The following is a 26,078-nucleotide window of genomic DNA, read 5'->3' on the forward strand; positions in this document are numbered from 1 at the left end:
GGAAGAAGTTAATAATAATAATAATAATAATAATAATAATAATAATAATAATAATGGGATAAGGCACACAGTGACTTGCTATCTCGATCACACGCAGTCTGTGGTCCGCTGGCAGTAGGAGTACAATATGGGCATGTCTTTAAGTTAACATCTTACATTAAAAACCTGACAGTACCAGATTATCGAAGGCTTTTCACCAAAGCCAGACTAAACGTCTTTCCTTCTGCAGTGTTAGATGGCAGGTTGAGAGGAATTCCCTCCAGGGCAGACTTTGCTCATGTGCTCAAGACATCGATTCCATAAAACATATTTTCTTGCACTGTGCAAAATATGAGCAAGCCAGGGTTGAACTGATATTACCCTTGCTGGTACCTTTCCCGGGAAAATCAGAGGCTCACTAGGTCAGGTTCCTATTGGAAGACCGGACAAACGCTAGAACATTAGCAGTGGCAAAAGTTTTTATCGATGGTTGCAAGAACCAATGATCCCTATCTTTTGAACAAAATGCTTGTTTAACCTGGAGGTAGGCTGTATGAATTGTACATTGCTTTTTAACGATTTGTTGGGTCTCTGGACCATAACAAAGATTGGTTTGTATGTCGCCCCTATATCCGCAGATCTCAGGGCGGTTACAGATTTCAGAAATCTCCAGGGCTTCAAAAGAGCTGCATGGCAGGCAGCAATTCAACAGGTACAGCCTCCATGGTGGGGGCTGTTGTCGCTGGATTTCAGTCTGTCACACAACTTTTCAGACGCACCAGAGCCCTGCCCTTGTCCAACACACGCTGTTAAAGGGTGGGATGTTTTCAAATCTCCATCAAGCTCCTCTCTCGGCTGTTGATTACTACAGCAGCCATTCCATGAGGCTGCAGGAGAGGATGAGAAATGGGATTTCCCCCCATCTGTATTGCTGACAGACCATGCTCCCCCCCCCCGAAATCTTTCCATTACAGCTGCTCTCTCGCAATGTAACTAAGAGATAGTGCTTGACTTTGCTTTCCCCCATCAGTGTCTTCGCTTTGTGCCTTTTAGATTGTAAGCAGAGACTGTCTTATCACTGACAACTGTCAGTCTTTAATTGGGGGAAGGGGGCTGGAAATTGTGATAAATAGAGAAGTGCAACACAAGGGATCTTAGCTCGTATGTTATACAATCCTTTACCACTGAGGTACTGGGCAGAAATTCAGCAGGCAAATCTTTTCGTCACTGAATTGCCATCTGTTCAATTTCAGCCGGGCACAAGGCTTTTAGGCTGTAGTTCTACCTACATTTACTTGCGGGTAAGCCCCGTTGAACTCAGTACATCCGTTCATAAGATTACGCTGTCAAAAGCGTAAGGTCCTTTCCAGGGGAATAAATCCCATCCTTGTAACAGGTAGGTAGCCGTGTTGGTCTGCCGTACTCGAAACAAAATAAAAAGATTCCTTCCAGTAGCACCTTAGAGACCAACTAAGTTTGTTATTGGTATGAGCTTTCGAAAGCTCATACCAATAACAAACTTAGTTGGTCTCTAATGTCCCATCCTTGTAAGGTAGAGGTAAAGGTACCCCTGCCTGTACGGGCCAGTCGTGACCGACTCTGGGGTTGCGTGCTCATCTCACTTAAGAAGCCGGGAGCCAGCGCTGTCCGAAGACACTTCCGGGTCACGTGGCCAGCGTAACGAAGCTGCTCTGGCGAGCCAGCGATAGCGCAGCACAGCGCACGGAAACGCCGTTTACCTTCCCGCTATAAAGCGGTACCTATTTATCTACTTGCACTTAAGGGTGCTTTCGAACTGCTAGGTGGGCAGGAGCTGGGACCGGACGACGGGAGCTCACCGCGCCGTGGGGATTCGAACTGCTGACCATACGATCGGCAAGTCCTAGGCACTGAGGTTTTACCCACAGCGCCACCCACGTCCCTAGTATAGCTTATCCTTGTAGTATAGCTTATTTTGCACAGACTATGGATGGACCGGGCATGGTTAATCCAAAGCACTGTAGCAAAAGGTAAAGGGACCCTTGACCATTAGGTCCAGTCGTGGACAACTCTGGGGTTGCGGTGCTCATTTCGCTCTATTGGCCGAGGGAGCCGGCATACAGCTTCCAGGTCATGTGGCCAGCATGGCTAAGCCACTTCTGGTGAACCAGAGCAGCGCACGGAAGCGCCATTTACCTTCCCGCCAGAGCGGTACCTATTTATCTACTTGCAGTTTGACATGCTTTCGAACTGCTAGGTTGGCAGGAGCAGGGACCGAGCAACAGGAGCTCACCCCATCGCGGGGATTCGAACAGCCAACCTTCTGATCGGCAAGTCCTAGGCTCTGTGGTTTAACCCACAGCGCCACCCACGTCCCCAAATAACAAACTTAGTTGGTCTCTAAGGTCCCATCCTTGCAGCATAGCTTATTTTGCAGAGACTTTGGATGGACTGGGCATGGTTAATCCAAAGCACTGTGGGAAAAGCAGGAGGCAAAGGCTCAACGCCGCCCACTTTATCGGCCCTTTTGCATTAATTCATGTGGGCCTCCCAAATTCTTGGATCTAGGAGAAACATTGGAAAATCTGCTTTCGAGGGGTGGGGCACAACAAAGCTCTAAGCCCTGCCCACAGAAGCGCCTCTTCCTGACGTCACGCCATCACGTCGCACCGGAACTTGGCGGAAGAGTGTTCCCTTTCAGGGACAGAGCGCCTCATTTGGCTTGATAAACGTTATTTCACGGCCCACCCGCCTCAAACGCGCCGCTCATTCAGCCTTATACGCATTTGTACTCGAAAGCCGAGTTTCCACGTGACTTTTTTTTCCTCGCGCGAGTTGAAGGATCGAAGCTCAGACTCTCGCGCATGCGCAGCAGCAACCAACTAGGCCCTCCTGGGAAATTCCCTGTGATCGAGGTACAGCTCCGCCCCTCGCTCCCTGCCTTTTCCCCCCTCGGGTTCCCACCCCCCACACCAGCACCTCCCACAACCTCTTCACGTCCCTCTTACGTATAACTCTTTCTCTCAACCGCCATTCACCATAGAGACTACACGTCCTCCATTCCCTAGAGCGTATCCTTGCTCCACCATAGAGCGTTCCCGGAAACGTCGGTATCAAAAGAAGCAGCGGCGCCCGTGTAGTCAGGCACTTGGGGAAGCACCGGGTGTGGCCGTGGGTGTGTTTAGTGGCGGGGTGCCTGGGGTTAAAACCCCTGAAGGAAAAAAGGACCCCTTTTTAGTGTGACGTTCTGTTGTGAGTAAAATCTCTGCACTATTTAAGGGAAATCTTACCAGGAAAGCTCTGAAGGTCACCGAAGTTCTGCCCTTTAAGAGTTAGCAAAGTTCAAACGGAACCCCTCGCACTAAATAAAGTATGTTCGTTGTAGCTTTACTTAAGAAATCATAGAATTGTAGAGTTGGAAGGGACCACGAGGGTAATGCAGGAGGGTGTGTGTTTTTTTGCCCAAGGTAAGGGCTCCAACCTATGACCTTGAGAATAACTTTAAAAATTAATTTCAAACAGACTGAACGAGGAACAGGAAATGGGCTTATACGGAATCAGGCCATAGGAGATATATATATACACATAACCTGCACATTTGGTACTTGCCAGGACTCCTCGAAAGGAAATACAGGGTTAGGTGTCCTAAGGTTCAGACTGCCCTCACTGCCTTTATATGGGGAGGTTTTGAACAGGGATAAAAAGGCTCCCTTTTTCTGTAACCCTCCAGGTTCTGTCACAAAACACAGAATTTTGGGGCTCCTGCAGCCGATTGGAATCTGTGCTGGACGTTCGGATTCCAAAAAAATCTTAAACCGGAATACTCCCAGGTTTGCGGCATTCAGGAGCCAGCCAAAACATTTGAGAACTAAGCTGTTCAAAAACCAAGGTACGACTGTAAATCTAAAAAGTCTTCAAATATGAGATACTCTTTGGCATGCCAACTTTGAGGGATTGGAACTTACTGCTCTCAGACTGCAGATAAGCTTGTTTAATTTTTGTAACCATGTATTTAAAGGTCCTGGGCTTTCATACTGTTTCCAGTTGCTGAGGGCAGTAAACTTGCTTCAGTAGTATAGAGAAAGATTATTTGAAAATAAGGTATGTCTCTCCCCTGCATGCAACTTCAGTATAGACCATCCTTCCTGTTCCTTAGGCAAACTCTTTATGGAATTGTGGGCCTGGTGACATTCCAATTGTATCCTTCAAGCAGGTTGTAGAACTGTTCTCTTCCTACAATATTTCTTAGTGTCTGGGGGCTAATAGTGGCACTGACTTTTTAGCCAACTATATTTTATTGTATATTACAAAAGGACTCAGTTCCAGATTGATTTGGCACATTATAATTTTTTCTTCCCCTTCTCAATATGTGTATATTTAAGAATTACGAGCAAGCTTTTAGGATGAAAAGCACAAAACAAAAAACTTGAATCTTATTTATTTAGAGAAAGTTTGTTTAAATCTGTTAACACCCTGGCAAGGGAGGCAGGCTCAAACTGGAGAGGACACAGACAGACAGCAGCTGCAGCGTAGCTCCAAGGCTTTCACATGGCAAACAAAATGAGGAATGCCACCATCAAACAGAAGAGCCCCATGGCCTCTGAGAGGGCAAAACCCAGGATAGCGTAAGAAAACAGCTGCTGCTTGAGGGATGGGTTCCTGTAGGTAGAACAGAAGAGAAATCTGTAAGGTAAAATCCCATTGGCTTTTCCAAAATAAAAAGCTGCAATAGGCCTCCCAAGCCCACTCCTGGAAATGTATTTGTAGAACCTCAGAGTGAACACAGGGAAAGCTTTGTTAGCTACCAGTCATAGATATATCCACCACATCTCACTTAAAAGGTGTTTTGATTGTTCTTAGATTAAAGGTATACAACCATGGAAATCTGCTTTACAAAGAACCACATATTTCAAGCCTTGTCATTAGTAATTTGTGGTTCATAGAGAGTTGAAAGAGAGGCAAGACAGAAGACTGGGGGGAAGCATCCCTTAATTTAAATTTTGAAATACATGGGTACATTCTAATAAATCATACTATGTTCCAAAATCTGTGAAGATACTTTGTCTGAATGCAAACATTTATGCGCTCACATACTTTCGAACCACGGACACACTTCACCAAGCAGGAACATTTAGAGAGAGAAAATATTCTTCAATCCATACATAGACAATAATTGCTTCTTTAGCACAAAAAATATTACATTAAGAATGGAAAGACAATAACCCAGCTGGTATGAGCACTTGTGTGTACAATACAAGCTGATTCTTACATTGAAGGTAACTTTGGTTATGATCTTTTTAACAGTGACAGCTTTGACACTATTGGTTTGAAAAAGGTATTTTTCTCATCAACAAGACACTTGACAAGAAAATTCCATGCAGATTCCACCAATTCTCTTCTATTGCAGCTTTTCCTAGCTGGAGTTTCCAATCACTGTCAGCTGCTTTAAAAAACTTTCTCTCAAGAGGAATGCATTTGTGGTAAAAGTCTGCACAAAAAAATCTAAACTGCCTGCTAAAACAAAGCAGAAATGCTTTCCCCAAGCTAACTTACCTGGCATAACCAATGATTAAACTGCCAAACACTGTCCCAATCCCAGCTCCTGAACCAGCTACTCCCACAGTAGCAGCACCAGCACCGATGAATTTAGCAGCAGTATCAATATCACGGGAGACAGCACTGGTTTGGAATTCCCGATGAGCTAGCTGACGATTCAAAACTCCAAAAGGCTGTGGAGGAAGCAAGTAATTAGCATGATTTATATCAGTCTCTTTAAGCCTCCAAATCATTTTCTCTTCCCAACAGCGTTTAATCCAGTTGTGGCCAAACAATGGGTAGGTAGACATCAGGCTGGCAGGACCTACTTTGTTTCTTTATTAGAACCTTGAAGCCAATTAGGGCCTCCACCTGGGGCAGGTGGAAAATAGCAGCTCAGCTGGGTGGATCACTAAGAAAGAAGAACAGGGCTGGCTCAACCTATGGATTTGTGATCCGTAAGAGAATCAAGCTTGCAATTTCTTTCAGAAAATAAATCTTTTCCCAGTAAGCTAATGTGGGTGGGGCTTTTTACAGTTGCTGATATTGTTAAGAGAGTCCGGAATCCTTGCCAAACAGATCCCAGGCTGCCTTCTGCCCACCTCCAGGGCATGGGAAGGACATACCCAAGACGGGGTAGAGAAGAAAGAAGGGAAGAGGCCTTGGACACAGACTACTAGTTTTCTAAGCATTGGCAGTGGGGGAGTGTGGAGAGAGAACAGCAAATAATGCAGTGGGGGAGAGAGAACAGCAAATAATGCCACTTAGGTGTCTCTGCCAGGTCATGGGCTGGAACAGAAATGCAGGTCTCTAGCAGACATAACTGTTGTTCAGTCACCCTACTGAAACCTTAAGGGTGTGTGTGAAATGACCTCCCTTGTAGCAACCACTGAACCACAACTATGCAGATTCTGAAAATCTGTTTGATGTACAAACAGAGATATGCCTATCACGCACACAAAGAATACCAATTCTTAATATTCCCCAATCCAGCAGGAGTAAAAGGGAATTCTGGGGGAAACTACTCAATGTAAACATTAGAATTGCAATGAAAGGTTCATGAAGGCTTAAATTTATGCAATTTCCTATCCAAAAGGTGTTTTAAAATGAGCAAGGAGGGTGACCAGTTGAAACATAAGTTTTTCAACCCTGTGTAACAGCATGCTTTTTTTTTAAAATGAAGGACATAATGGTTTTGAAGTACTGCTTGCTTTTGAATTTTTAAAATATTAACATGGACTCTAAAAGAATCAACAAGACAGTAGCTTCTGCAAGAAAAAAATGTCCTTTCTTATATTATCCTGCAGAGCTTCTGCAGGATTTATTCCAGTATTGCTCACACTAGGCCAAGTGCAGGGAACCTTTGATGCTCCAGTTGTTGCTGAACTCCAACTTGCATCAAGGCCAATGGCAAAAGATGATGGCAGTTGAAGTTTAGCAACTTTTGGAGAGCCACAGTTTCCCCACACCTTTTCTAGGTCACAAGGGAAGAGACTTCTTACACCAGCACTACTACACTTTTTCAGAGGGGTGAAACTGGTTTAATTACGTACGGCAGCATCGGTTCCTTTTCTAGATATTCTGGTGGAAGCTAAGCTGTCAATGTAATGTAAGAGGCAGCTAGTGCTAACCCTTGAGTTTGAAAGCAAAAAAGTCAATATTGTTCCCACATCATGAGAAAAAACTGTATAGCATTATAATTAATAGAAAACAGTTTCTATTTAGCATAGAGTTTTATTGTTTGGCTGTAGTTTGGTATCACTGTATGATGCTGTTAACCATTTTTTTGCTCCTTTTTGTAAAGAAAATCAAGGTGCAAACAAAACCTGAAGATAGCAATGAGGAGTCATGCTGTTTATTCTTACCTGCAGAGTCTGAGTCTCTGGCCTGCTCAATATAGACAGGGAAGCTGGCCTGGTTAGAGCTCGAGAACAGCAGCGGAACTGGAAAGAAAAACATTAAATTCATATCAGGATATAAAGAACTGCTCTATTCAGAGACCAATGCAATCTGTTCTGACTGACAGTGGATCTTCAGCATCATAGCCAAATATATTTCCTAGCTATCCCACTTGATCCTTCAAATGGTAGATTTTAAGGATTTAACTTGTTATTAGATACTTGCAAGATTTATCCTACACCAGTGAGCTAAGGCCTTCCCCCCAACTGGTGATGAGGCACTTCTGTGCTGATCAGAAGGCAGTTCTCTTTCAAGACAGGTATGCCTATTCATCATGTAATGTAAATTCTCTGTGGCAGGAGATTCTAGATCTTGCTTGAATACACAGCTTCTCTCATATTGGAAAGGACATATATGTGCAAGAGGGCAAGTATTCATTGCTGCCTATTAAACCTAGCTAGAGACTCTAGACATGGGCAGTAGTCTTCCTAATACTATTTGTATCAGGACTTGTGCACTCAAATATTTTTGTCCATTTTTTAAAAACAATCATTAGCTGCTTTGGGGGTCCACATGAAGTGATATCAAATGAACTGAACAGGTCTTTCTGATCAACTCACATCGGCCCTAGTCAGCATGGCCAATGGTCAGGGACGATGGGAGCTGTTGTCCAAAAATATCTGGAGGGTCACAAGTTCCCCCATACCTGCCATAAATTCATTCTCATAGGTAAAATACCATTTGCTGGTTCCCCTTACAGAGTCTGAATTACTTCCAAGATAGAGATGTTTTGTTTTGTTTTCTAAACTGGAACAGAGTTGGTCACTCACCAAGGACTATTATAGGAATGCATGGGCAGGAAGACTAAGGATTTATTGGCTTGTAACTTTTATTAACTTTTTTGTAAGTCTGGTTTAACATACCCTTCAGAAACTATTGTTGACTGAGTTCAAATGACATATCAAACAGCTCACTCTTATTTTCCTCTTTAAAGAGAGATATTGGAGATTTTACCCATTGTAACAATGAATAATATGAGGAGTGTCACATGCTAAAGTAACCTAAGATACACTAAGGCACTTGCAAGCCAAAAATTCCTTACCAGAGCTGGCGAAGCCAGGAGACCTACTGGAGTCTGCATTCTGATGATCCTGAATAAAGGGGGAAAGTCACATTTTACACAAACACCCACTGAATACTCTCACAACTAAGAGGTAAAGCCCAGTGTGTGGACGAAATGGGAGTACATTTCCTTATCTGTTTCAGTTATAGCTTTTTATTAAGATTTTGCAAACTAAGTCCAGATTTAAAGGAGGAGGACAGAATGGCCTTGAAGGAACACTATTAATGGAGAGTCCAGTTATTCACAAAGAACAAGGAAGAACCAGATAGCTTGTAACTGTGCATCAGTGACCTCCAACTATGGCCAGACACCACAGATAAGGTGACAGACATGAAACCTGTCAGGGGAAAGACAGATGACAATCTAAGCTATGTTTGTCCAACACAACATTGCTTCTTACAGCAATTAGGCACTCAAAAATGGCATTTGACTTTGTAATTGATTGAAAGAAGGGTGTTTAAGAGAAACTCTGCATACCCCCGTTAGCTAGGAGCCACAAAAAAAGCACAATTAGGTAACAGGACTTGCAGAAAGTTAGCCAATATTTCAAAGCTGCAGCTGTCCCCCTGAAAACAACCCCATTCCAAATCTACCAGCTTCCCAAATCCTTTCCCATTTTGTAGGTGGCATCCCAATGACTGCCTCCACCACATACACTGTGGTTAACTTCCAGCACTAAAGAAGACGTTGGCCAGTTCTCTTCATGTTAGTTGCCCTTTGCACACCTGCCGTCTACAAACATACCCCGTTTAGCTCCACAGGATTCCCCTAATTCTTCATCTATGCCTTCGCCCTGCCCTTCCAGAGAAACATTCACAGGCAGACAAAACCGGTAACTAACAGGCCGGTTGCACTAGAAGCCATCTCGCCCTGGAGTTTCTAGCCCACAATAAGGACTTGGTCCACCATCTAGTCTAGCATGTCCGTTAGCAAGCAGGCCAATGAGCTGAGGGGGCAAGCGAGACTCTTCCATCCTCGGGGTGGTGGCTTCGAGCCCCACGCTGCGCGAACGATTCCTGCATTATTGCAAGGGGCCGGACTAGATGGCCCTCGCGGTCCCTTTCCAATTCTACGTTTCCGTGACTGCAGCAACCTACGTCGGTCAGCCGTCAGAAGGCGCCCCTAAGAAGCTCGCGACAAAGGATCCCGACGGGACGCCTTTTAACTGCTGTTCCCAATTCAAACGGGCCTTCGGGATGAAGGCAGCCGCGAACGGCGTGCTCGTGGGAACAGACCCGAGCACCGGGGCCTCCCCGCTCCCCGTGCAGCCGCCTCACCCTCACGGGAGGCCCCGGGACCAGGCGGGCGCCCTCCCCGCTTCCCCTGCACAGACTCACCTTCGGGGACGAAGAAGGGCTGCACCGAACCTCAAAGTCGCGGCTTTCCTGACTGGACCCAGCCAAGCCCCTCCCGCCCTCGCTCACCTTGCCAATGTACCACAGCGTCCTCCGCTCCTATTGGCCGCCGCGACGCAAGGAACGCTGCCCGGCGGGGCCCCGGTGGCTCACGGGAGACGGAGCCTCGCCGTCGCCCGCTATTGGCTCCCGGACCCTCGCGCTCGCGCCCCTCTGCGTGCGGGTTGGGCAACTCCGAAGGGTCGCGGGTCCCCCATTGGCCGGCCGCAAAACCCTCCCTTTCTCCTCCCCCCTTCTCCCGGGAGCGTTCCACCGAGCGCGTCAGAGGAAGGAGACCAGAGAGGGTTGAGTCACGTGCTTCTGTTCTTTCTTGACAGGCTGGAGGTGACTGCGCGGCGGCGAAGCAACGCTCGAGGAGTCACATGGTGTCGGGGAGGGGCGGAGAGCGGCGCGCCTCAGTTCGTGACGTGGAAGAAACTGCGCGTGCCCGTGTCGTGTGTAGAGATTCAGGCACGTCACGTGTCTGCTTTGCTGGGTGTTCCGTTGCTGGGAATTGGTTGTGAGTTCCTAATGAGTGCGCACTTAGGGATGATACTCTCCAACGTGGACGCAGCTTGATCTCTCTAGTTCAGGCATAGGCAAACTCGGCCCTCCAGATGTTTTGGGACTACACTTCCCATCATCCCTGACCACTGGTCCTATTACCTAGGGATGATGGGAGTTGTAGTCCCAAAATATCTGGAGGGCCGAGTTTGCCTATACCTGCTTTGTTGTTGTTGTTGTTTAGTCGTGTCCGACTCTTTGTGACCCCATGGACCAGAGCACACCAGGCACTTCTGTCCTCCACTGCCTCCCGCAGTTTGATCAAACTCATGCTGGTAGCTTCAAGAACACCATCCAACCATCTCATCCTCTGTCGTCCCCTTCTCCTTGTGCCCTCCATCTTTCCCAACATCAGGGTCTTTTCCATGGAGTCTTCTCATGAGGTGGCCAAAGCATTGGAGCCTCAGCTTCAGGATCTGTCCTTCCAGTGAGCACTCAGGGCTGATTTCCTTCAGAATGGAGAGGTTTGATCTTCTTGCAGTCCATGGGACTCTCAACAGTCTCCTCCAGCACCATAATTCAAAAACATAAATTATTTGGCAATCAGCCTTCTTTATGGTCCAGCTCTCACTATGCTCTGGTGGATGTGGAGCGCTGGCTCCATTGAAGAGAATTGTGTGTGAGTCGAAACGGACCCTTTATCGGTGGTGTTGCAGCTGTGGCGGCCCATTCACAGGAGGATCACTGCTTCAGTTATCAAGGGGATACTTGATACATGCCTGAGCCAGGCTGTCTAGTAAACCCCATAGTCTCCAGCGGGATTTGCTTCCCAGATAGGATCGCAGTCTTAGACTGCAACCCCATTTGTTTTAGAATAAGCCCCATTGAATCCAATGGGAGTTATTTTGAGTAGCCATGGCTAGGATTGGAGCCTAAACAATGTAAGCAGTGCTTTGGGGGGGGGGGTTCCTCAAGGGCACACAGTGCCAGCACCTTATTTTCTAGAAGAAAAGCACTGGTTAAAAGGGTGGCACTTAACTATAACAACTTCATGGTGAGTATCGGCACTTTTTTTCCTAGAAGAAAAGCACTGTGCTTAGGTAATTAAGGCATGAAGGGGTTAGCACCACAGAGCAGGCTTCCCTGCCAGGCTTGGTTAGGTAGTTCCTCTCCCCTCACATTGGGAGGAATGTAATTAAGCCTATTGTTTCCCTTCAGTCTACCTGAGTTCAGCATGTGAACAGGTTTTGAAAATGTAAATTCATTTGAAAATACTGTTTTCTGTTTAAGCTGACTCTCCTCTTGTCCCTGCACCTCCATCCCTACCATGGAGACACCCAACTTACTCCATATTACTCTGGCTGGCAACTAGATTTGCCATGTTACCGTACTTTAAAGAGCAGTCAAACCGATACTTTCTCCAGAAGAAAGATCCATCACCTTCTTGTATATAGTTTTAAAAGTTTTGTTTCAGCAGCGGTTTCTGTACAAACCTCCTGGAGCAAGCTGAACTCTCCACTTTCCCTATCAGTTGATATACGGTACCTTGCTTCAGCAAAAGAGCAATCAGGAAGTCCCTTTGAGCCCCTAATTCCTTTGTAGCTACTTGATGAACCTGCCCCACACCTCACCTATGACATCAGGTGTAGGGCAGGTGGGCATGGTTTGCTAGGAATGCCTTCTCAGGCCATATTGAGACCCCTGTCAAGCCAAATTCCTCATTCCTACTTTATTTGGCATAGATTTAAATGCCCATAGTTATCTTATTGATAGATATGTCAGTCCACTCACCTACCAGCAGGAGGAGACATTAACCTATCTTCTTTGGAAACAGTTAACGTTAACTCCTTTCTTGAGAATGGCTGCCCAAGGTAGATACATAGTTTAGAAGTTGTTTCCACAGGTGACACTGGGGCTGCAATTCTAAATTCTGCATGTCTTACTTTAAAGTGGATGTGTGTAAGACTGGGCTGTAATCATAAGCATAATTATGAGAAAGTAAGTCCCATTTAACTATAGGCTTGTAATTACTAGACTGAGACACAGGTCTGGTTTCCACTTCCAATAGAATGTTTCAGGGTTGGCTCAGGATGTTTTGCCACCTGAGACAAAACAGAGCATGGTATCCCTGTCACCTTCGCTCTCCACGGCAGTCGTCTGAGGCAACTGGTGGTGCCCCATGAAAGCCCCAGTATGAAGAAGACAGTGGGGGAGAAAAAAGGAGGCCAGAGTGGAGAAGGCGGGCAACAAATGCAGGAGGTGGCATGAGCTTGGGGGCAGGGCTTTGCTACCCTTCCCAGCTGTCCCCACCTGAGGCAACTGCCTCAGCACGCCTCATGGGTGGGCCAGCTCTGGAACATTTCTTTTTTCTTCTCCAGGATAGAAATGAGAACTGCCTTTAGGAATAAATACAGAAAATGTGGGTTTTGTGTGTTGTTGTTTTAAAAAAGTTGGACATTTAAAGCTGTAATGTGACTGCACACAAGGTCATGAAACACAAGGTTTCTTTGTGCAACTGAATGCTGAATTTTGGCAGGGTGCAAGTCTGGGTGCGCAATTTAAGGAGACTGACCTTTGCTGCAGCTTGACTGGTATTCTGTATGGGTGATTTTTGACTTGAAGTACTTCGATCTGTAGTGTTAAAGCGGGACTGTTTTGCAGAGTTGTTGTACAGTGGTACATTGGTTTGCATGTGTCTTGGTTTGCATACATTTTGGATTACAAACATGTCAAACCCAGAAGTGTGTGTCCTGGTTTGCAACTTTTTTTGGATTACAACCCAACTTTTTTTGGATTATGAACAATTTTTTTTGGGGAGGCCCCATTGGCGAAAGCGCGCCTTAGGTTACAACTTGTTTTGGTTTACAAACGGACCTCCGGAACGGATTATGGTTGTAAACCAAGGTACCACTGTATTCTGCCTCAGCCTGACACCCCACCCCCAACCTGCAATAAGGATATAACAAGGCTGACAGTGCCGCTGGGTTGTTGTAAATCACTTAGCTTCAGTACCAACCTGTGTTATTAACATAGCTTTACATTGCCACTGTGTTAATAGCCTCTACTCCCACAACCTGCTATATGGTGGGAAATGGACTGAATTGGCCATGAAATTTGTACAGGCATGGCTATTACAGTATTAAAAACTTAGGACTTTAAAAATAATGTAGGTTGTAAACCTGTACACATTTACCTGGGAGTAAGTTCCACTTCCATTTACTTCTGAATTCAGTTGCATTTACTTCTCAGTAGATATTCATAGGATTTTGCTGTTCATATTTCACGCCAAACCAGTCCCGAGTGAGGAAAAGCAGCAGCTCCTCTCCTGGACCTTTCTTTTCATAGGAGATCACTTCTATGTAATCACAGCTATATTAAAAGCTTAGGTTTCTGCATTGATTTCTATGGGCTGCCCTCACTTTCACCAGGGTGGGGGGAGAGGATATAAAAATGCCTTTGCCAATGGAACCCCATCAATTGACTATAGAGACAATAAGTTAATGCCTCTTTCCATTTATGTTTTTTAATCTGTGTATTAAACTCAGTGGGACTTACTTTTGAGTAAATGTAATTAAGACTGGCCTATAAAAACCTCATTAGAATTCTTCACATTTATAAAGCCAATGAAAAGCTGTATGCCTTTGGGCATTTTCACCAGAACCTGTTCGTATGTACTTGGGAAGGAAATCCCACTTAATTAAATTAGATTTATTTTTAATTAAATGTCTATTCGACTTCATAAATGTCCTAAGGAGAGTAATCCTGTGCACATTTATTCAGAAGTAAATCGCACTGCATTCCAGATAAATGTGCTATCTAGTTGCAGGCTTAGTCATAATTCATTGGAAGAGCACCCGGCATCTCTAGGTAAGGCAAGGAGAAACCTTGTGAGAGCTACTGCCAGTCAGTGTCGACAGTACTGAACCAGATGGAGCACTGGGTGTAAGGCAGTTTCCCACAACTGTTCAGTGGAAGTTCCTCATTCTGTTTAGATGCACAACCAGCAAATGCCACTCGCTCAATGCCATTTGAGAAGCACCTTACATTTGTGAAGGTGGGCACCTGGTTTTAAACTGGTTCCTTCTCCTTTCTGCCCCACACTGACTACCAATATTCACCAGTGACACTCTCAGGACTATCCAGTAATAAGCTGAACTGCCTTTTGCTCCAATTGAATACTAAAGCACGGTTTTCCCTGGGGGGAATGCAGCAAGGCAAGAGGAAGTGTGGCTAAGCCTTGGAAAGCAGCTTGGCTCGCAAAGGGCTTCAGGCGTTGAAGAGCTCTCTCGCCACTGCTTCACAGAACTACACTTCCCAGCATTCCCTGCAAAGGGTGGTGCCTTCAGCTGTAAGTTTCCAGGCTAGGGGCTGTCCGATGACTGAGAGTATCAAGTTTCTCCCCTTTGCTAATCAGCGTCAGCTTCTCTGTTTTAGTAGGAAGTAGCAACTGATCTGTCCCGTAGATTCTCGCGCATCGCTAGGAAGGGGGCTGTTTGGCTTCTTCTCCACTTGGAAGGGTGAGTAGGCAGTTAAGAGTTACCCCGACTCTTAGCAACAAGTCATCTCTTTCCTGAGTGGCACCCTTTTCCGACTGGGACTGGGAAGGGGGTAGTTTGATTTATTTTATAAAGTGTGTCGCACATTGAGGAAGAGAGCTAGCTGCGCACTGGGGGTGCTAAGTGCAGGAAGGAGGTCAGGCGGTGATGGCAACCGGTTGCAATCTTATGTCATGCACTTGCCTTGTGTTTTGCTTCGCCAGTACACAGAGAAAGCAATCTTTCACTTGATCAGGCTACTTCTAGATTGGAGCTTTCCAAATTGTTCATGTCGGTGACATGCTTTTTAGGCATGCATCATTTCGCGATGCACTAATTCAGTTTTACTCGCAAGCCGGAGGTTAAACTAAGCCCTTTCCAGTCCTTTGAGAAGCGTGGGGAGCGTTTGCGCAACACACCTACACACTGCAGCCGATACGCTAACGTGTCGCGACACACAGTTTGGAAAGCTCTTTTCTAGATGTTGTGGACTGCAACCCTCACCAGCCCTGACAGTGGCTGATGGGTGCTTCAGCCTACAACAATAACATGTCACTATTCTGAGTGACACTGAACAGATCCACACTGTACAAGCATGTGTTCTACCTCTACTTCCCATTCTAATTATTTAGGATAAAAGAAGTTGTGGGTTGGGGTAACAAGATTGTTTGTATTAAAGTGAGGTAGTGTTGGAAAATGTTACCTGCAAAATATCTGTCATTATGATGGGTGATGAAGAAGGGCATGTAAGTATCTTAGCCGTGTTAGAAGTCCTTTTTCCGTGAGGCCCAGGCTGCCCAGCATAACGTTCTTTTCCCCATAAGAGTGAATGTCACACTGTTCAGTTCTGTGAGAAGAAATAAGGGCATGCACTTGGACCTCACATCTAAATTGTCAATGAGTGGTATCCAGCCTCCACTGCAGGTGTAGCAATGTGGTACCCTATAACTCCCATCATTTCTGGCCATTGGCCATGCTGGCTGGGGCCGGTGGTGTTCCCTGACATCTGAAAGGCACCACGTTGCCTATCCCTGCTGTAAGGCATTAAATACATTATTACAGTCACAACATGGTTTAGGCGTTTGGAATGGAATATTCATGTTGGTTCTGTCGCGTTACAGAACAGCTTGTGACATGTTTAAACAGTGTGTGATCGCCTTTGTGTAACTTGCATGCCGAGCCTCAAGTTGCAAAGTTAAAAGGAAATGCTTTCTGGGGAAGCATTCGTCCCCCCACTTATAAAAAATGTTTAGGCATCTAGCACAGGAAATATATAATGTCCCCCAACAGAAGCATTGGGATGGTGTGTTACTGCAGCAGTACATTGGTTGTGCTGGAGCTGGTAATCTGGAAGCAACTTGAAAAGAAACAGAAACAGAAACAAGAATGTATAAGACGCAGTGTGGCGTAGTGAATAAGCATATGAGTTGGAAAGTCCAGGGTCAAATATCTTTTCCGTTGTAAACGTTGCAAACTGCCATGTGTCAGCATCGACCCTCAATCTTGCCTGTCTTGCAGTACTGTTGTTTTACTGCAAGAATATATATGAAGCATTATGAGGAGGGCTGTGAATTCAGAAGCAGCACATACCTGTGTGTGTGTGTGTGTGTGTGTGTGTGTGTGTGTGTGAAGACCTGGGCTTAATCCCACATATCAGATCTCTGCCTGAGATCTCAGAGATTCCTTGTTAGTCAGCACAGAACACACAGGACCAACGGCCAGTATAGTAGGATGTGTAACTCGTGATTACCTAAAACATTTTTCATATTTAGCAAAGCAAGTCTCTGTCCTCCACATTCTTTCCACCTACAATTTCAGCAATTATGAAGCTACGGCACTTTCATAGATCGTTCATATACTGCATAAGTTACTTCCTATAATGTAGTGGTTAAATTCACTGGTTAAAATCTAACCTCTTCCATGAGTTAGCTAAGTGGTATTAGGTAAGCCACTCTCGTAGCTTTTATTCTTTTATTGCACACCTGCAATATGTATATGAAAGTACTATCTTTTTTTGTAAGGGTGGCTGGGATTGCTTGAAGTACTTTTGAATGCCATAGAGCATGATAATAAAGGCTTGATGCTAATGTAGCTAAATAAGACCACTGTAGATGCTTGCAAGTTAGGAGTGATGCTATTAACCACTACGAGCAAACATATTTTCAGCTTGCACTGTTGTGGATCTCTCCTCCCCACCCCCCCACCCCAACTACTTGCATCCTCTGGATTCTTTCTAGACTGAAACCATGTCTCTCTCATAGCCTTTATTACCTTTCTAGACCTCTTTGTTTACCTTCCCCCTTTCATGTTCCTCCATCCTTGGCCTGCGTTCGTTGGCAATGACATCCTGTTGACCAAAACAATCAGCATGCTTTATTTCAGCAGGCCACGCAGGCAAAGCGTGGGGAAGCCCACTTGGCAGCTTGGGAAAAGAGAGCATTTGGGCTTTTTCCTGGCTGGCCTAAGAACTTGTTTCTGTTTCCCCACCTATAGACAAACGTCCAAATAAATCCCCAAACACCATTCAAAATGAGAATTCTAAGAATACTCGGGCAATGAAATCAGCTACTGAAAGGGTAGCTGTTGGAAACTTAGGAAGAGGGGGGCTCTTAAATGCTTGTCAAGGTTGCTTTAGATATAGGTGGAGCCAACCTTATATTTGGCAATTCACCTGCTAGCCATAAATGGAATCCAACAGCCTATGTTTCCATGCTGGCCATGGAAGAAGGTGGCTTTCCTTCCTCTGCAACCAACATGGAGATGCAGTTTACTAGAAGGCTAGTAATAAAAGCAGGCTTGTAGGCTAATAATTTTTGCAGGCATATTTACAAGGCTGAGTCCTCTAACTGCTGGTTCTAGCAGGGCTTCTGCAGGATTGTACTCCCTGGGGCAGATTGCTCTGTCTTCCACTCTGCTGCCTTTGATGATCTCCAAAATCTGCTGCACCAGGGGGCTACATGAAAAGTCATCCTCATAGGGCTGCTGGTGCCCACAGCTGCCTGGGACTGTTAGTAGGGGATTTTCTTCTGGTTGTGCAGGAAAATGCGAAACATGACAACTAGAGGCCAAGTTGAATTGAGATGGGGACTTTCCATGCATCCCAAATTGGTGGAACAGCATGTCCTCCAAGCATGTCCCTTGCTGGCTCAGATTATTCAGATGTCTGAATTTTTGGTTTTGCAAAGCAGTTGATTGATTGGAATTCCTTGAGTGGCCTTTTGATGTGCCAGCACAGCAATATGCAACTGATGCTTTGGCTTCTCTACGCTAGTTCTGGATTGACCGCCCTCCAGCTGTCGGGGTATATGAAAGCTACTTCACAATCCATGCTTTGTTCTACAGCAGGCACCCCCAAACTCGGCCCTCCATCTGGTACGCAGGTTCAGACCCTACCTTCCCGCGGACCGTCTCGCCAGAGTGGTGCATGCTCTAGTTATCTCTCGCTTGGACTACTGCAATTTCGCTCTATGTGGGGCTACCTTTGAAGGTGACCCAGAAACCACAAATAATCCACAATGCAGCAGCTAGACTGGTGACTGGGAGCGGCTGCCGAGACCATATAACACCGGTCTTGAAAGACCTACACTGGCTCCCAGTACGTTTCCAAGCACAATTCAAAGTGTTGGTGCTGACCTTTAAAGCCCTAAATGGCCTCGGTCCAGTATACCTGAAGGAGCGTCTCCACCAAGGGCCTTCTGGTGGTTCCCTCGCTGCGAGAAGCCAAGTTACAGGGAACCAGGCAGAGGGCCTTCTCGGTAGTGGCACCCGCCCTGTGGCACGCCCTCCCACCAGATGTCAAAGAGAAAAATAACTACCAAACTTTTAGAAGACACCTGAAGGCAGCCCTGTTTAGGGAAGCTTTTAATGTTTAATAGGTTATTGTATTTTAATGTTTTGTTGGAAGCCGCCCAGAGTGGCTAGGTATAAATAAATTCTTATTCTTATTACAGTATTATTATTTACATTATTATTTACAATTCCCATCATCCCTGACCACTGGTCCTGTTAGCTAGGGCTGATGCCTGTTCTACAGTAAGATCGCTATGGCATTTCAGTGGATCTGCTCCTGTGCCTTTAAGAGAAGCCCGAACAAGTAGTATAACTTGTGTGAGCTAGAAGGTAAAGTGTTGGTTTAGGACCAGGGAGACCCAGTTTCAAATTCCCACTCAGGCATGCAGCTCATTCAGTGATCGGTCAGTCAGCATCTCTCTGCCTCACTGAACACCCAGTAGCTCTATAAATATTGAAGCGCAGTTGTTCAGTGAAGCTTTTCCTGGCATGGATGGGGAAAGCTTCACCGGCTTCATTTCTGTGCCCGCCATTCTGCTGTTTTGGCACACTTGGAGCAGTAAACAAGTATGCAGCTGTCTTCTGCCAAGCTCTGCCACTTGACTTGGACTCGGCATTTGATGGCCTTATGGCACAGGTAGGTGGCAGGTGTGTCTCCTAAACCGTGCAGCAGAGACAATTGCTGGAACTCGTATAGGGTGCGGCTCCTCAGTGACACACGGAAAGTGAAAGCTGCAGGCTATTGTGGTTCTGCTCTAGGCAGGCTGTGCTGTTAAACGCTTTCTCAATTCCAGGAAACGGCAGAGCTGGCTGTTGGCTCTGTTTATCTCAAAGTTTGCCTATTCAGAAGAGGATGGAAATGAGCAGCGCATAAAGAAGGACTGGCTTTGCTTTGTACAGAAGAATGTTACGCATCTGAATATCTCTTGCAGGGAGCTCTCAAGTCCTGGGATAGTAGAAGGAAGAGATCTAGAGGCTGTTCAGCAAGAAACAGGTGTGGGCAGGATGGGGGCTGTATCTTGTCTCCTTTTTCTATTTTGTTCTGCTTCTCTTTTTATTATCTATTTACTACATGGAGCTTAGGGACGCGGGTGGTGCTGTGGGTTAAACCACAGAGCCTAGGACTTGCCGATCAGAAGGTCAGCGGTTCGAATCCCTGCGACGGGGTGAGCTCCTGTTGCTCGGTCCCTGCTCCTGCCAACCTAGCACTTCGAAAGCACATCAAAGTCAAGTAGATAAATAGGTACCGCTCCGGCGGGAAGGTAAACGGCGTTTCCGTGCGCTGCTCTGGTTCGCCAGAAGTGGCTTAGTCATGCTGGCCCCATGACCCGGAAGCTGTACGCCGGCTCCCTCAGCCAATAAAGAGAGATGAGCGCTACAACCCCAGAGTCGGTCACGACTGGACCTAATGGTCAGGGGTCCCTTTACCTTTACCTTTACCTGGAGCTCAGGGTAGTGTATATGCCACGCCTCCTCATTTTTATCCTCTCAACAACCCTGTGAAGTAAGTAAGGCTGAGAAGCAGCAACTCAACCCAGCGAGTTTTGTAGTTGATCAGGATTTGAACCTGTGTCTCCCAGGTCCTAGCCTGACCCTCTATACTTGTTAGACCATGCTGGATCCCCTAGCTAAGCCAACAAATGCTTACTAGAGCACAGGAGCAATGCACAGGAAACATCAACAACCTTGCTGAGGAAATGACTTCTTTGGCAAACCATGTCTTCCAGAACTCAGGGGTTTCTTCTTTGTTCCCTTCCTTCCTTCCTTCCTTCCACAACCTAAGGCAACGGTGGGAAACCTGTAGCCCTCTTGATACCGTTGGTCTACAACTCCCATCATCCTTAGCCATTGGCCATGGTGGCTCAGGCTGACAGGGACTGAAGTCCAACAATGTCTGGAGGGCTTAGCTGGGGTCAGCAACCTTTTTCAGCAGGGGGCCGATCCACTGTCCCTCAGACCTTATGGGGGGCCGGGCTATATTTTGAAGGGAAATGAACAAATTCCTATGCCCCACAAATAACCCAGAGATGCATTTTAAATAGAAGCACACATTCTACTCATGTAAAAACACCAGGCAGGCTCCAAAGATAACCCAGAGATGCATTTTAAATACAGTGGTACCTCCAGTTACGAACTTAATTTGTTCTGGAGGTCCGTTCTTAACCTGAAACCCTTCTTAACCTGAGGTACCACTTTAGCCAATGGGGCCTCCCACTTCCGCCATGCCGCCGGCACGCGATTTCTGTCCTCATCCTGAGGTAAAGTTCTTAACCCAAGGTACTATTTCTGGGTTAGTGGAGTCTAACCTGAAGTGACTGTAACCTGAAGTGTTTATAACCTGAGGTACCACTGTAAAAGGACACATTCTACTCATGTAAAAGCACACTGATTCCCGGACCATCTGTGGGCCGGATTTAGAAGGCGATTGGGCCGGATCCAGCCCCCAGGCCTTAGTTTGCCTACCCATGGCTTACAGCCTTGCCTTGACTTAAGAGCTGCACATGGAGGCAGTTTTTCTTCAGGGAAGGGTAGCCAACATGGTGCCTTCCAGACATTGGAATACAATTCCCATTATCCTTGGCCATTGGCCATGCTGGCTGGGGCTGATGGGAGTTGGAATTCGACAACTAGAGGGCACTACATTGTCTACTCCTCCCTTAGGGTGAGGAAGCAGAAGTTCTAAAGATGTGAAGAGGCCGTCAGTGCTGTTTTCCCCTCCACACGTTACCCTTGCACACATATCTACATGAAGATGCAATCCAGTAGCACAACTCCTACTGTAATGAAATGGAATTGTGCAACAGGACTACTGCACTCTTATCACATCCTGGGTTAATTTCAGCAGAGCTTGTGGAGGAGAACGTCCCCTGAGTTGTCCTCTGTGGGTCAAATCAGTTCATCTGCTGTTCTGCTGCCCTTGATGATACCCAAGGTCTGCCACACCGTGGGGCTATGTGAGGAGATGTTTTCCTCATAGGCCTGCTTCTGTCGACAGCTGCCTGTGACTTTTATTAGGGGATTTTTCCAGGGTGTGCAGGGAAAAGGAGCAGCCTTACAACTTGAGGCCACGTCGAATTGAGATGGGGGACTTCCCTTCATCCTCAGATTTGTGGAACAGAATGTCCCCTAAGCATATCGCCTCCAGGCTCGGTTTATTCAGATTTCTGCTATAAATAACTCCAAATCCTACCACCAGACACCAGGGAACCTGCAGATGGAACAGATTTCTGAAAAGATTAATGAAGTTGCCTTATCTGGAATGTTGCCTTTGTTGGAGCTGTGGGGAAAGTGATCACAGAGATCTGGAAATCTTCAGAGCTTCCAGTATTCTCTTTCCATAAACATTAGCTTAAGAAACATCCCCACCACATTTAAAAGTAAAAGCAACGTTTTTGCATGGATCTGTGCTGTGCAACTTGAGATCTGTGAGTGTTCCGAAATCCCTCACTTTCTCTCTCCCTTTTTAAGTATTTAAATATCGGTGTCATCAAGACCGGCATGGCTTGATTGTGATGCCAGCAAGCGGAGCATCAAAAACAGATCATGCCTATTTGGCTGCTGGCATCCCCACCAATTTCCTTCACCCTGTATGCCCTCTCTCTCTGTTATCTGGAGCGGTCATGTCTTGCTGCTCTTCCGCTGCTATGAGGATCAGCCAGGGAGCTCGTGCTTCTGCTTTCCTGGGGAGAGAGCTCCTCCTCTCTGGTGACTGGCCAGGACCTGATCAGGTTGCTCCTGAAGCACCAGAGAGAATATTTTATTTTGGATTGGCCCAGGACAGAAGTCGTCAACATGGTAGGCTATAGATGATGGTAGACTCCAGCCCCCATGTGCCCCAGCCAGCATGGATGATGGGAGTTGGTAGTTCAACAACTCCTGGAAGGCCCCATCTTGGCTACCCTGGCTTAAATCAGCATTTTAGCTGGTGTGCACCAAAGACGGCCCCTTTCTGCTAAGTAACACAAGGAAGGTCTAGATTCAGGTAGGTAGCCGTGTTGGTCTTTTGCAGTCGAAATATATATAAAAAATTGTCCAGTAGCACCTTAGAAACCAACTAGGTTTGTTCTTGGTATAAGCTTTCGTAGGAAGGTCTGCAAGTGTAACAAAACATTTATTGGGTGTGAGGAGAGGGGGGACCTTTGAAATTATGGCTCAGCTATCAACTGGGCCTGATTTGCACTTTCAAAAATCCCCCCTCTTTGGAGCGGAGGCTGCTTAGAGGAGGAAAGCCTCCCCACAGCGCATGGGTGGTGCCATTTTGGCTAAATAAACATTGGCCCTGAAGTCAGAAAATAGAGGGGGGAAATAGGGCCTGCATCATAATGTTGCTGTGTAGAGCATTTAACAGTAGCAATCAGCTGTGTCTTCTTCTTAGAAACTCTGTTCCATTTGGTTTTCCAATTCCCCCACTCCTGACGCTTCAGCATTTGGTGCCCTCTTGAGCATATTCAATCAGTCCTCATTGGGCTGTTCAGGGGTAATTTGGCTCCTTTTGATTCCCCTGCTCCCCCCTCCCCAGAATGATTTGTGTGGGTTTCTTTGTACTTCTGCAAATTTTGGGGGTTCCCTTGAATATGCGCCTTGTTGTCTGTGATACTATTTTAGACAAACAATTAGTGGTGTTTGGGGAACTGAAGATTTCAATTAGTGTAAAGGAAGAATAGGTTGTAACCCACCAGGATAATTCTCCTCTGGGAGTCCAGATGAAGATATCCCCAGTGGATTATTCACTGTGGGACAAATTTACTTGTCCCACATCACCGCTATAATAATGCTTAAACTCTGCTACCTGAGGAGACTGTTTCACCTGGTCTTGTGGTAATAACCATTTCCATAGAACACCTCACTATTCAACAAGTTGGACTTTGGAGAGTACACTGGTGCCCATTATAGATAACCTTATTTAATTTATTGTTTGTCCATGGGCTTGCCCTGTTTGCTCAGGTCAGCAAATGACATCATGAAATAACCAAGTTGGCATGCTCATGTTTGCCTTTGCCCGACATGTTACTACTATCTGTCTTTCCATCTTTAACTATAAAAGAAACTTAAGGCCAATTCATGTGGCTATATTGCTGTTTCATCCAATCCTGCTCCACACCCAATCCTGCTCCAGTAACATGTGAATGAAATGTACATGGGTCTGGTGAGTCATGAGGGCAGTTCCCATGTTGGTACTGCCAGACCCCAGAAATGTGTCGCGTGCATGTGAGACTTGTCGGGAATGCGGACAGCTACGCTCAAATATGAGCCTTCAGTCTGATCTGTGGAGGAAGAGAATAACAATAAGAAAAGAAGTGCGCTCACGTGCACTACATTTCTGTGAGAAAAACTGTGGTCACACTGAAGTTCATGTGGCCACCAGTAGACGGCCATGCCAACTGCAGTGTGGTGACAGAAAGCAGCCGGCAGGCGGTTGGCAGGCAGCCCAAGCGAGTTGCTGAGGATGGAACTGTATTTAGGAGACCCCCTGTTTCCCTCACAGAACCACAATTCCCAGAGTGGCTTAACAAACAATCACTCTTCCCAGGGAACTCTGGAAATTGTAGTTCCCAGGCCCATGTAGGGCAAGGGGCAGCTGGGTAAAAAAAAAGTCCAGTCAAAGGCGACTATGGGGTTGTGGCGCTCATCTTGCTTTCAGGCCGAGGGAGCCAGCGTTTGTCCACAGACAACTTTCCGGGTCATGTGACTAAACCACTTCTGGTGCAACGGGACACTGTGACGGAAACCAAAGCGCACGGAAACACCATTTACCTTCCCGCCACAGCGGTACCCATTTATCTACTTGCACTGGCATGCTTTTGAACTGCTAGGTTGGCAGGAGCTGGGACAGAGCAAGGGGAGCTCACCCTGTTGCGGGGATTTGAACCGCCAACTTTCTGATCGTCAAGCTCAAGAGGCTCAGTGGTTTAGACCACAGCGCCACCCACGTCCCAACTTGGCTGTCATGCCAAGAATGCCACGTGCCTCCTAGACAACCAGGGACTTCCGCCCCATTCCTCAGACAAGCTCTGCACAGGTCTCAGCACCCTTAGCAAACCACAGCCCCCAGAATTCTTTGGGGGAAGCCCTGAATGTTTACAGTGGTACCCTAGTGCTTTAAATGTATGGTGTGAATGTGGCCCTCATGTGACGTCATTACAGAGGCCTGGTATAAAACAAGGCAGTCATTGATTTGTAGCTCAGTCTTTGTCACCGTGCTTCATACACGCACATCCCAGCTGTGTGAGGTTCCAAACACACCGCTGTGACGGGAAGGTAAATGGCGTTTCCATGCACTCTAGTTTCCGTCACAGTCTTCTGTTCTGCCAGAAGCGGTTTAGTCCTGCTGGCCACATGACCCGGAAAGCTGTCTGTGGACAAACGCCGGCTCCCTCGGCCTGAAAGCGAGATGAGCGCTGCAACCCCATAGTTGTCTTTGACTGGGTGTAACAGCCCAGGGGTCCTTTACCTTTTTATCAAACACATACGCCGGAAGAGATACATACATCCCACAGAGAGAGCTGATGGAAAGGTAATTTGATTTTAATTTATTTTATAATGAATGTTTTTAGAATGTTGGACTATTTTGATTGTTGTTAGCCGCCCTGAGCCCAGCTTCGGCTGGGGAGGGCGGGATATAAATAATTTTATTATTATTATTATTATTATTATTATTATTATTATTAGCAGAGAGGTGGGTGGGAAAGGGATAGCACACCGCCTCCCCTCTTTGTTTCTCCAACAAAATTCCTTTCTCCCTCCCCAAACTACTACTACTATTGTTGTTGTTGTTATTTATTTCAACAAAGCTGGGGATCCACATGCAAATGTGTATTTGGTCCCTTACAAGAAAAAGGATGGGCTTTGGGCAATGGTGTTTTTCCTACTGTAGGGTTAACATTCCCTTTCCCTGCCCTGTAACCTTTCCTTTGCTCCTGTGTTCAATGCCAGCAATGTTTTATTGGGCAAAATTCCTCCAGTGCCGTGAATATCTTGTTGTTAAGATACAATTGAGATGACATCCTGAGGTCAAAATTAGCTGTGGTTGTTTTTAACTGCCCTTGGTTTTCTTTTCTGTTTTCTTTTTTTCCATTTCTGTTTTCCCATCATTGTCCTTTTTACAGAATCCAGGATGGAAGCTGCATTATGTAACAATTCGGAGGAACCTCCCACTTCTGCCGTCCTGCTAGACTGCCGGGCCTTCAATCAGGTCATCTTCACAGACATAGACAAATACTATGTTCCTGGAGCAGATATAACTTGCCATTACAACATTTCTCGGCACATCACCCCACGCCGGAAGGACTGGGTGGGCATATTCAGGGTAAGTCTGCTGTCATTTGCAGCGCACCGTGGACA

The 26,078-nt window shown here is 46.2% G+C and overlaps 2 protein-coding genes across 7 annotated transcripts in view; one reads left to right on the forward strand and one right to left on the reverse strand.

Annotated features, from left to right (window-relative positions):
- Positions 1–4,380: 4,380 nt before the first annotated feature.
- Positions 4,381–10,025, reverse strand: ATP5MC1 (ATP synthase membrane subunit c locus 1). Of its 2 annotated transcripts, none has more exons than XM_053360525.1 (5): positions 9,940–10,025; positions 8,495–8,543; positions 7,359–7,436; positions 5,512–5,687; positions 4,381–4,617 (listed from the first exon to the last, which is right to left on the reverse strand). In XM_053360525.1, the coding sequence occupies exons 2-5, from the start codon at positions 8,531–8,533 to the stop codon at positions 4,503–4,505; spliced, it is 408 nt and encodes a 135-aa protein (XP_053216500.1). In that variant the 5' UTR covers positions 8,534–8,543; positions 9,940–10,025; the 3' UTR covers positions 4,381–4,502. The 2 variants fall into 2 exon arrangements, with proteins under 2 accessions (XP_053216500.1, XP_053216499.1); XM_053360524.1 differs by having other exon boundaries at positions 9,853–9,959.
- CALCOCO2 (calcium binding and coiled-coil domain 2) overlaps positions 9,947–26,078 on the forward strand; it is a 33,774-nt gene continuing 17,642 nt past the window's right edge. For 2 of the 5 annotated variants that reach the window (XM_053360506.1, XM_053360507.1), the window contains exons 1-2: positions 9,947–10,214; positions 25,844–26,043. In XM_053360506.1, the coding sequence (XP_053216481.1) occupies positions 9,947–10,214; positions 25,844–26,043 (468 nt within the window). Of the gene's footprint in view, positions 10,215–10,265; positions 10,381–14,805; positions 14,931–19,257; positions 19,375–25,843; positions 26,044–26,078 lie in introns of those variants that run through there. The other 3 variants (XM_053360508.1, XM_053360509.1, XM_053360511.1) reach the window with 3 other exon arrangements.

Source organism: Podarcis raffonei, chromosome 13, assembly GCF_027172205.1.
Source record: "Podarcis raffonei isolate rPodRaf1 chromosome 13, rPodRaf1.pri, whole genome shotgun sequence".
Taxonomy (NCBI): domain Eukaryota; kingdom Metazoa; phylum Chordata; class Lepidosauria; order Squamata; family Lacertidae; genus Podarcis; species Podarcis raffonei.

Bases quoted from the DNA above. Each gene is read 5' to 3' on its own strand.
- ATP5MC1 (XM_053360525.1), bottom strand. From the start codon at position 8,533: ATGCAGACTCCAGTAGGTCTCCTGGCTTCGCCAGCTCTG. The intron at 7,437-8,494 runs GTAAGGAATTTT...TTTTCTTTCCAG, and splicing joins TCCTGGCTTCGCCAGCTCTG to TTCCGCTGCTGTTCTCGAGC. The intron at 4,618-5,511 runs GTAAGTTAGCTT...TTCTACCTACAG, and splicing joins TTAATCATTGGTTATGCCAG to GAACCCATCCCTCAAGCAGC.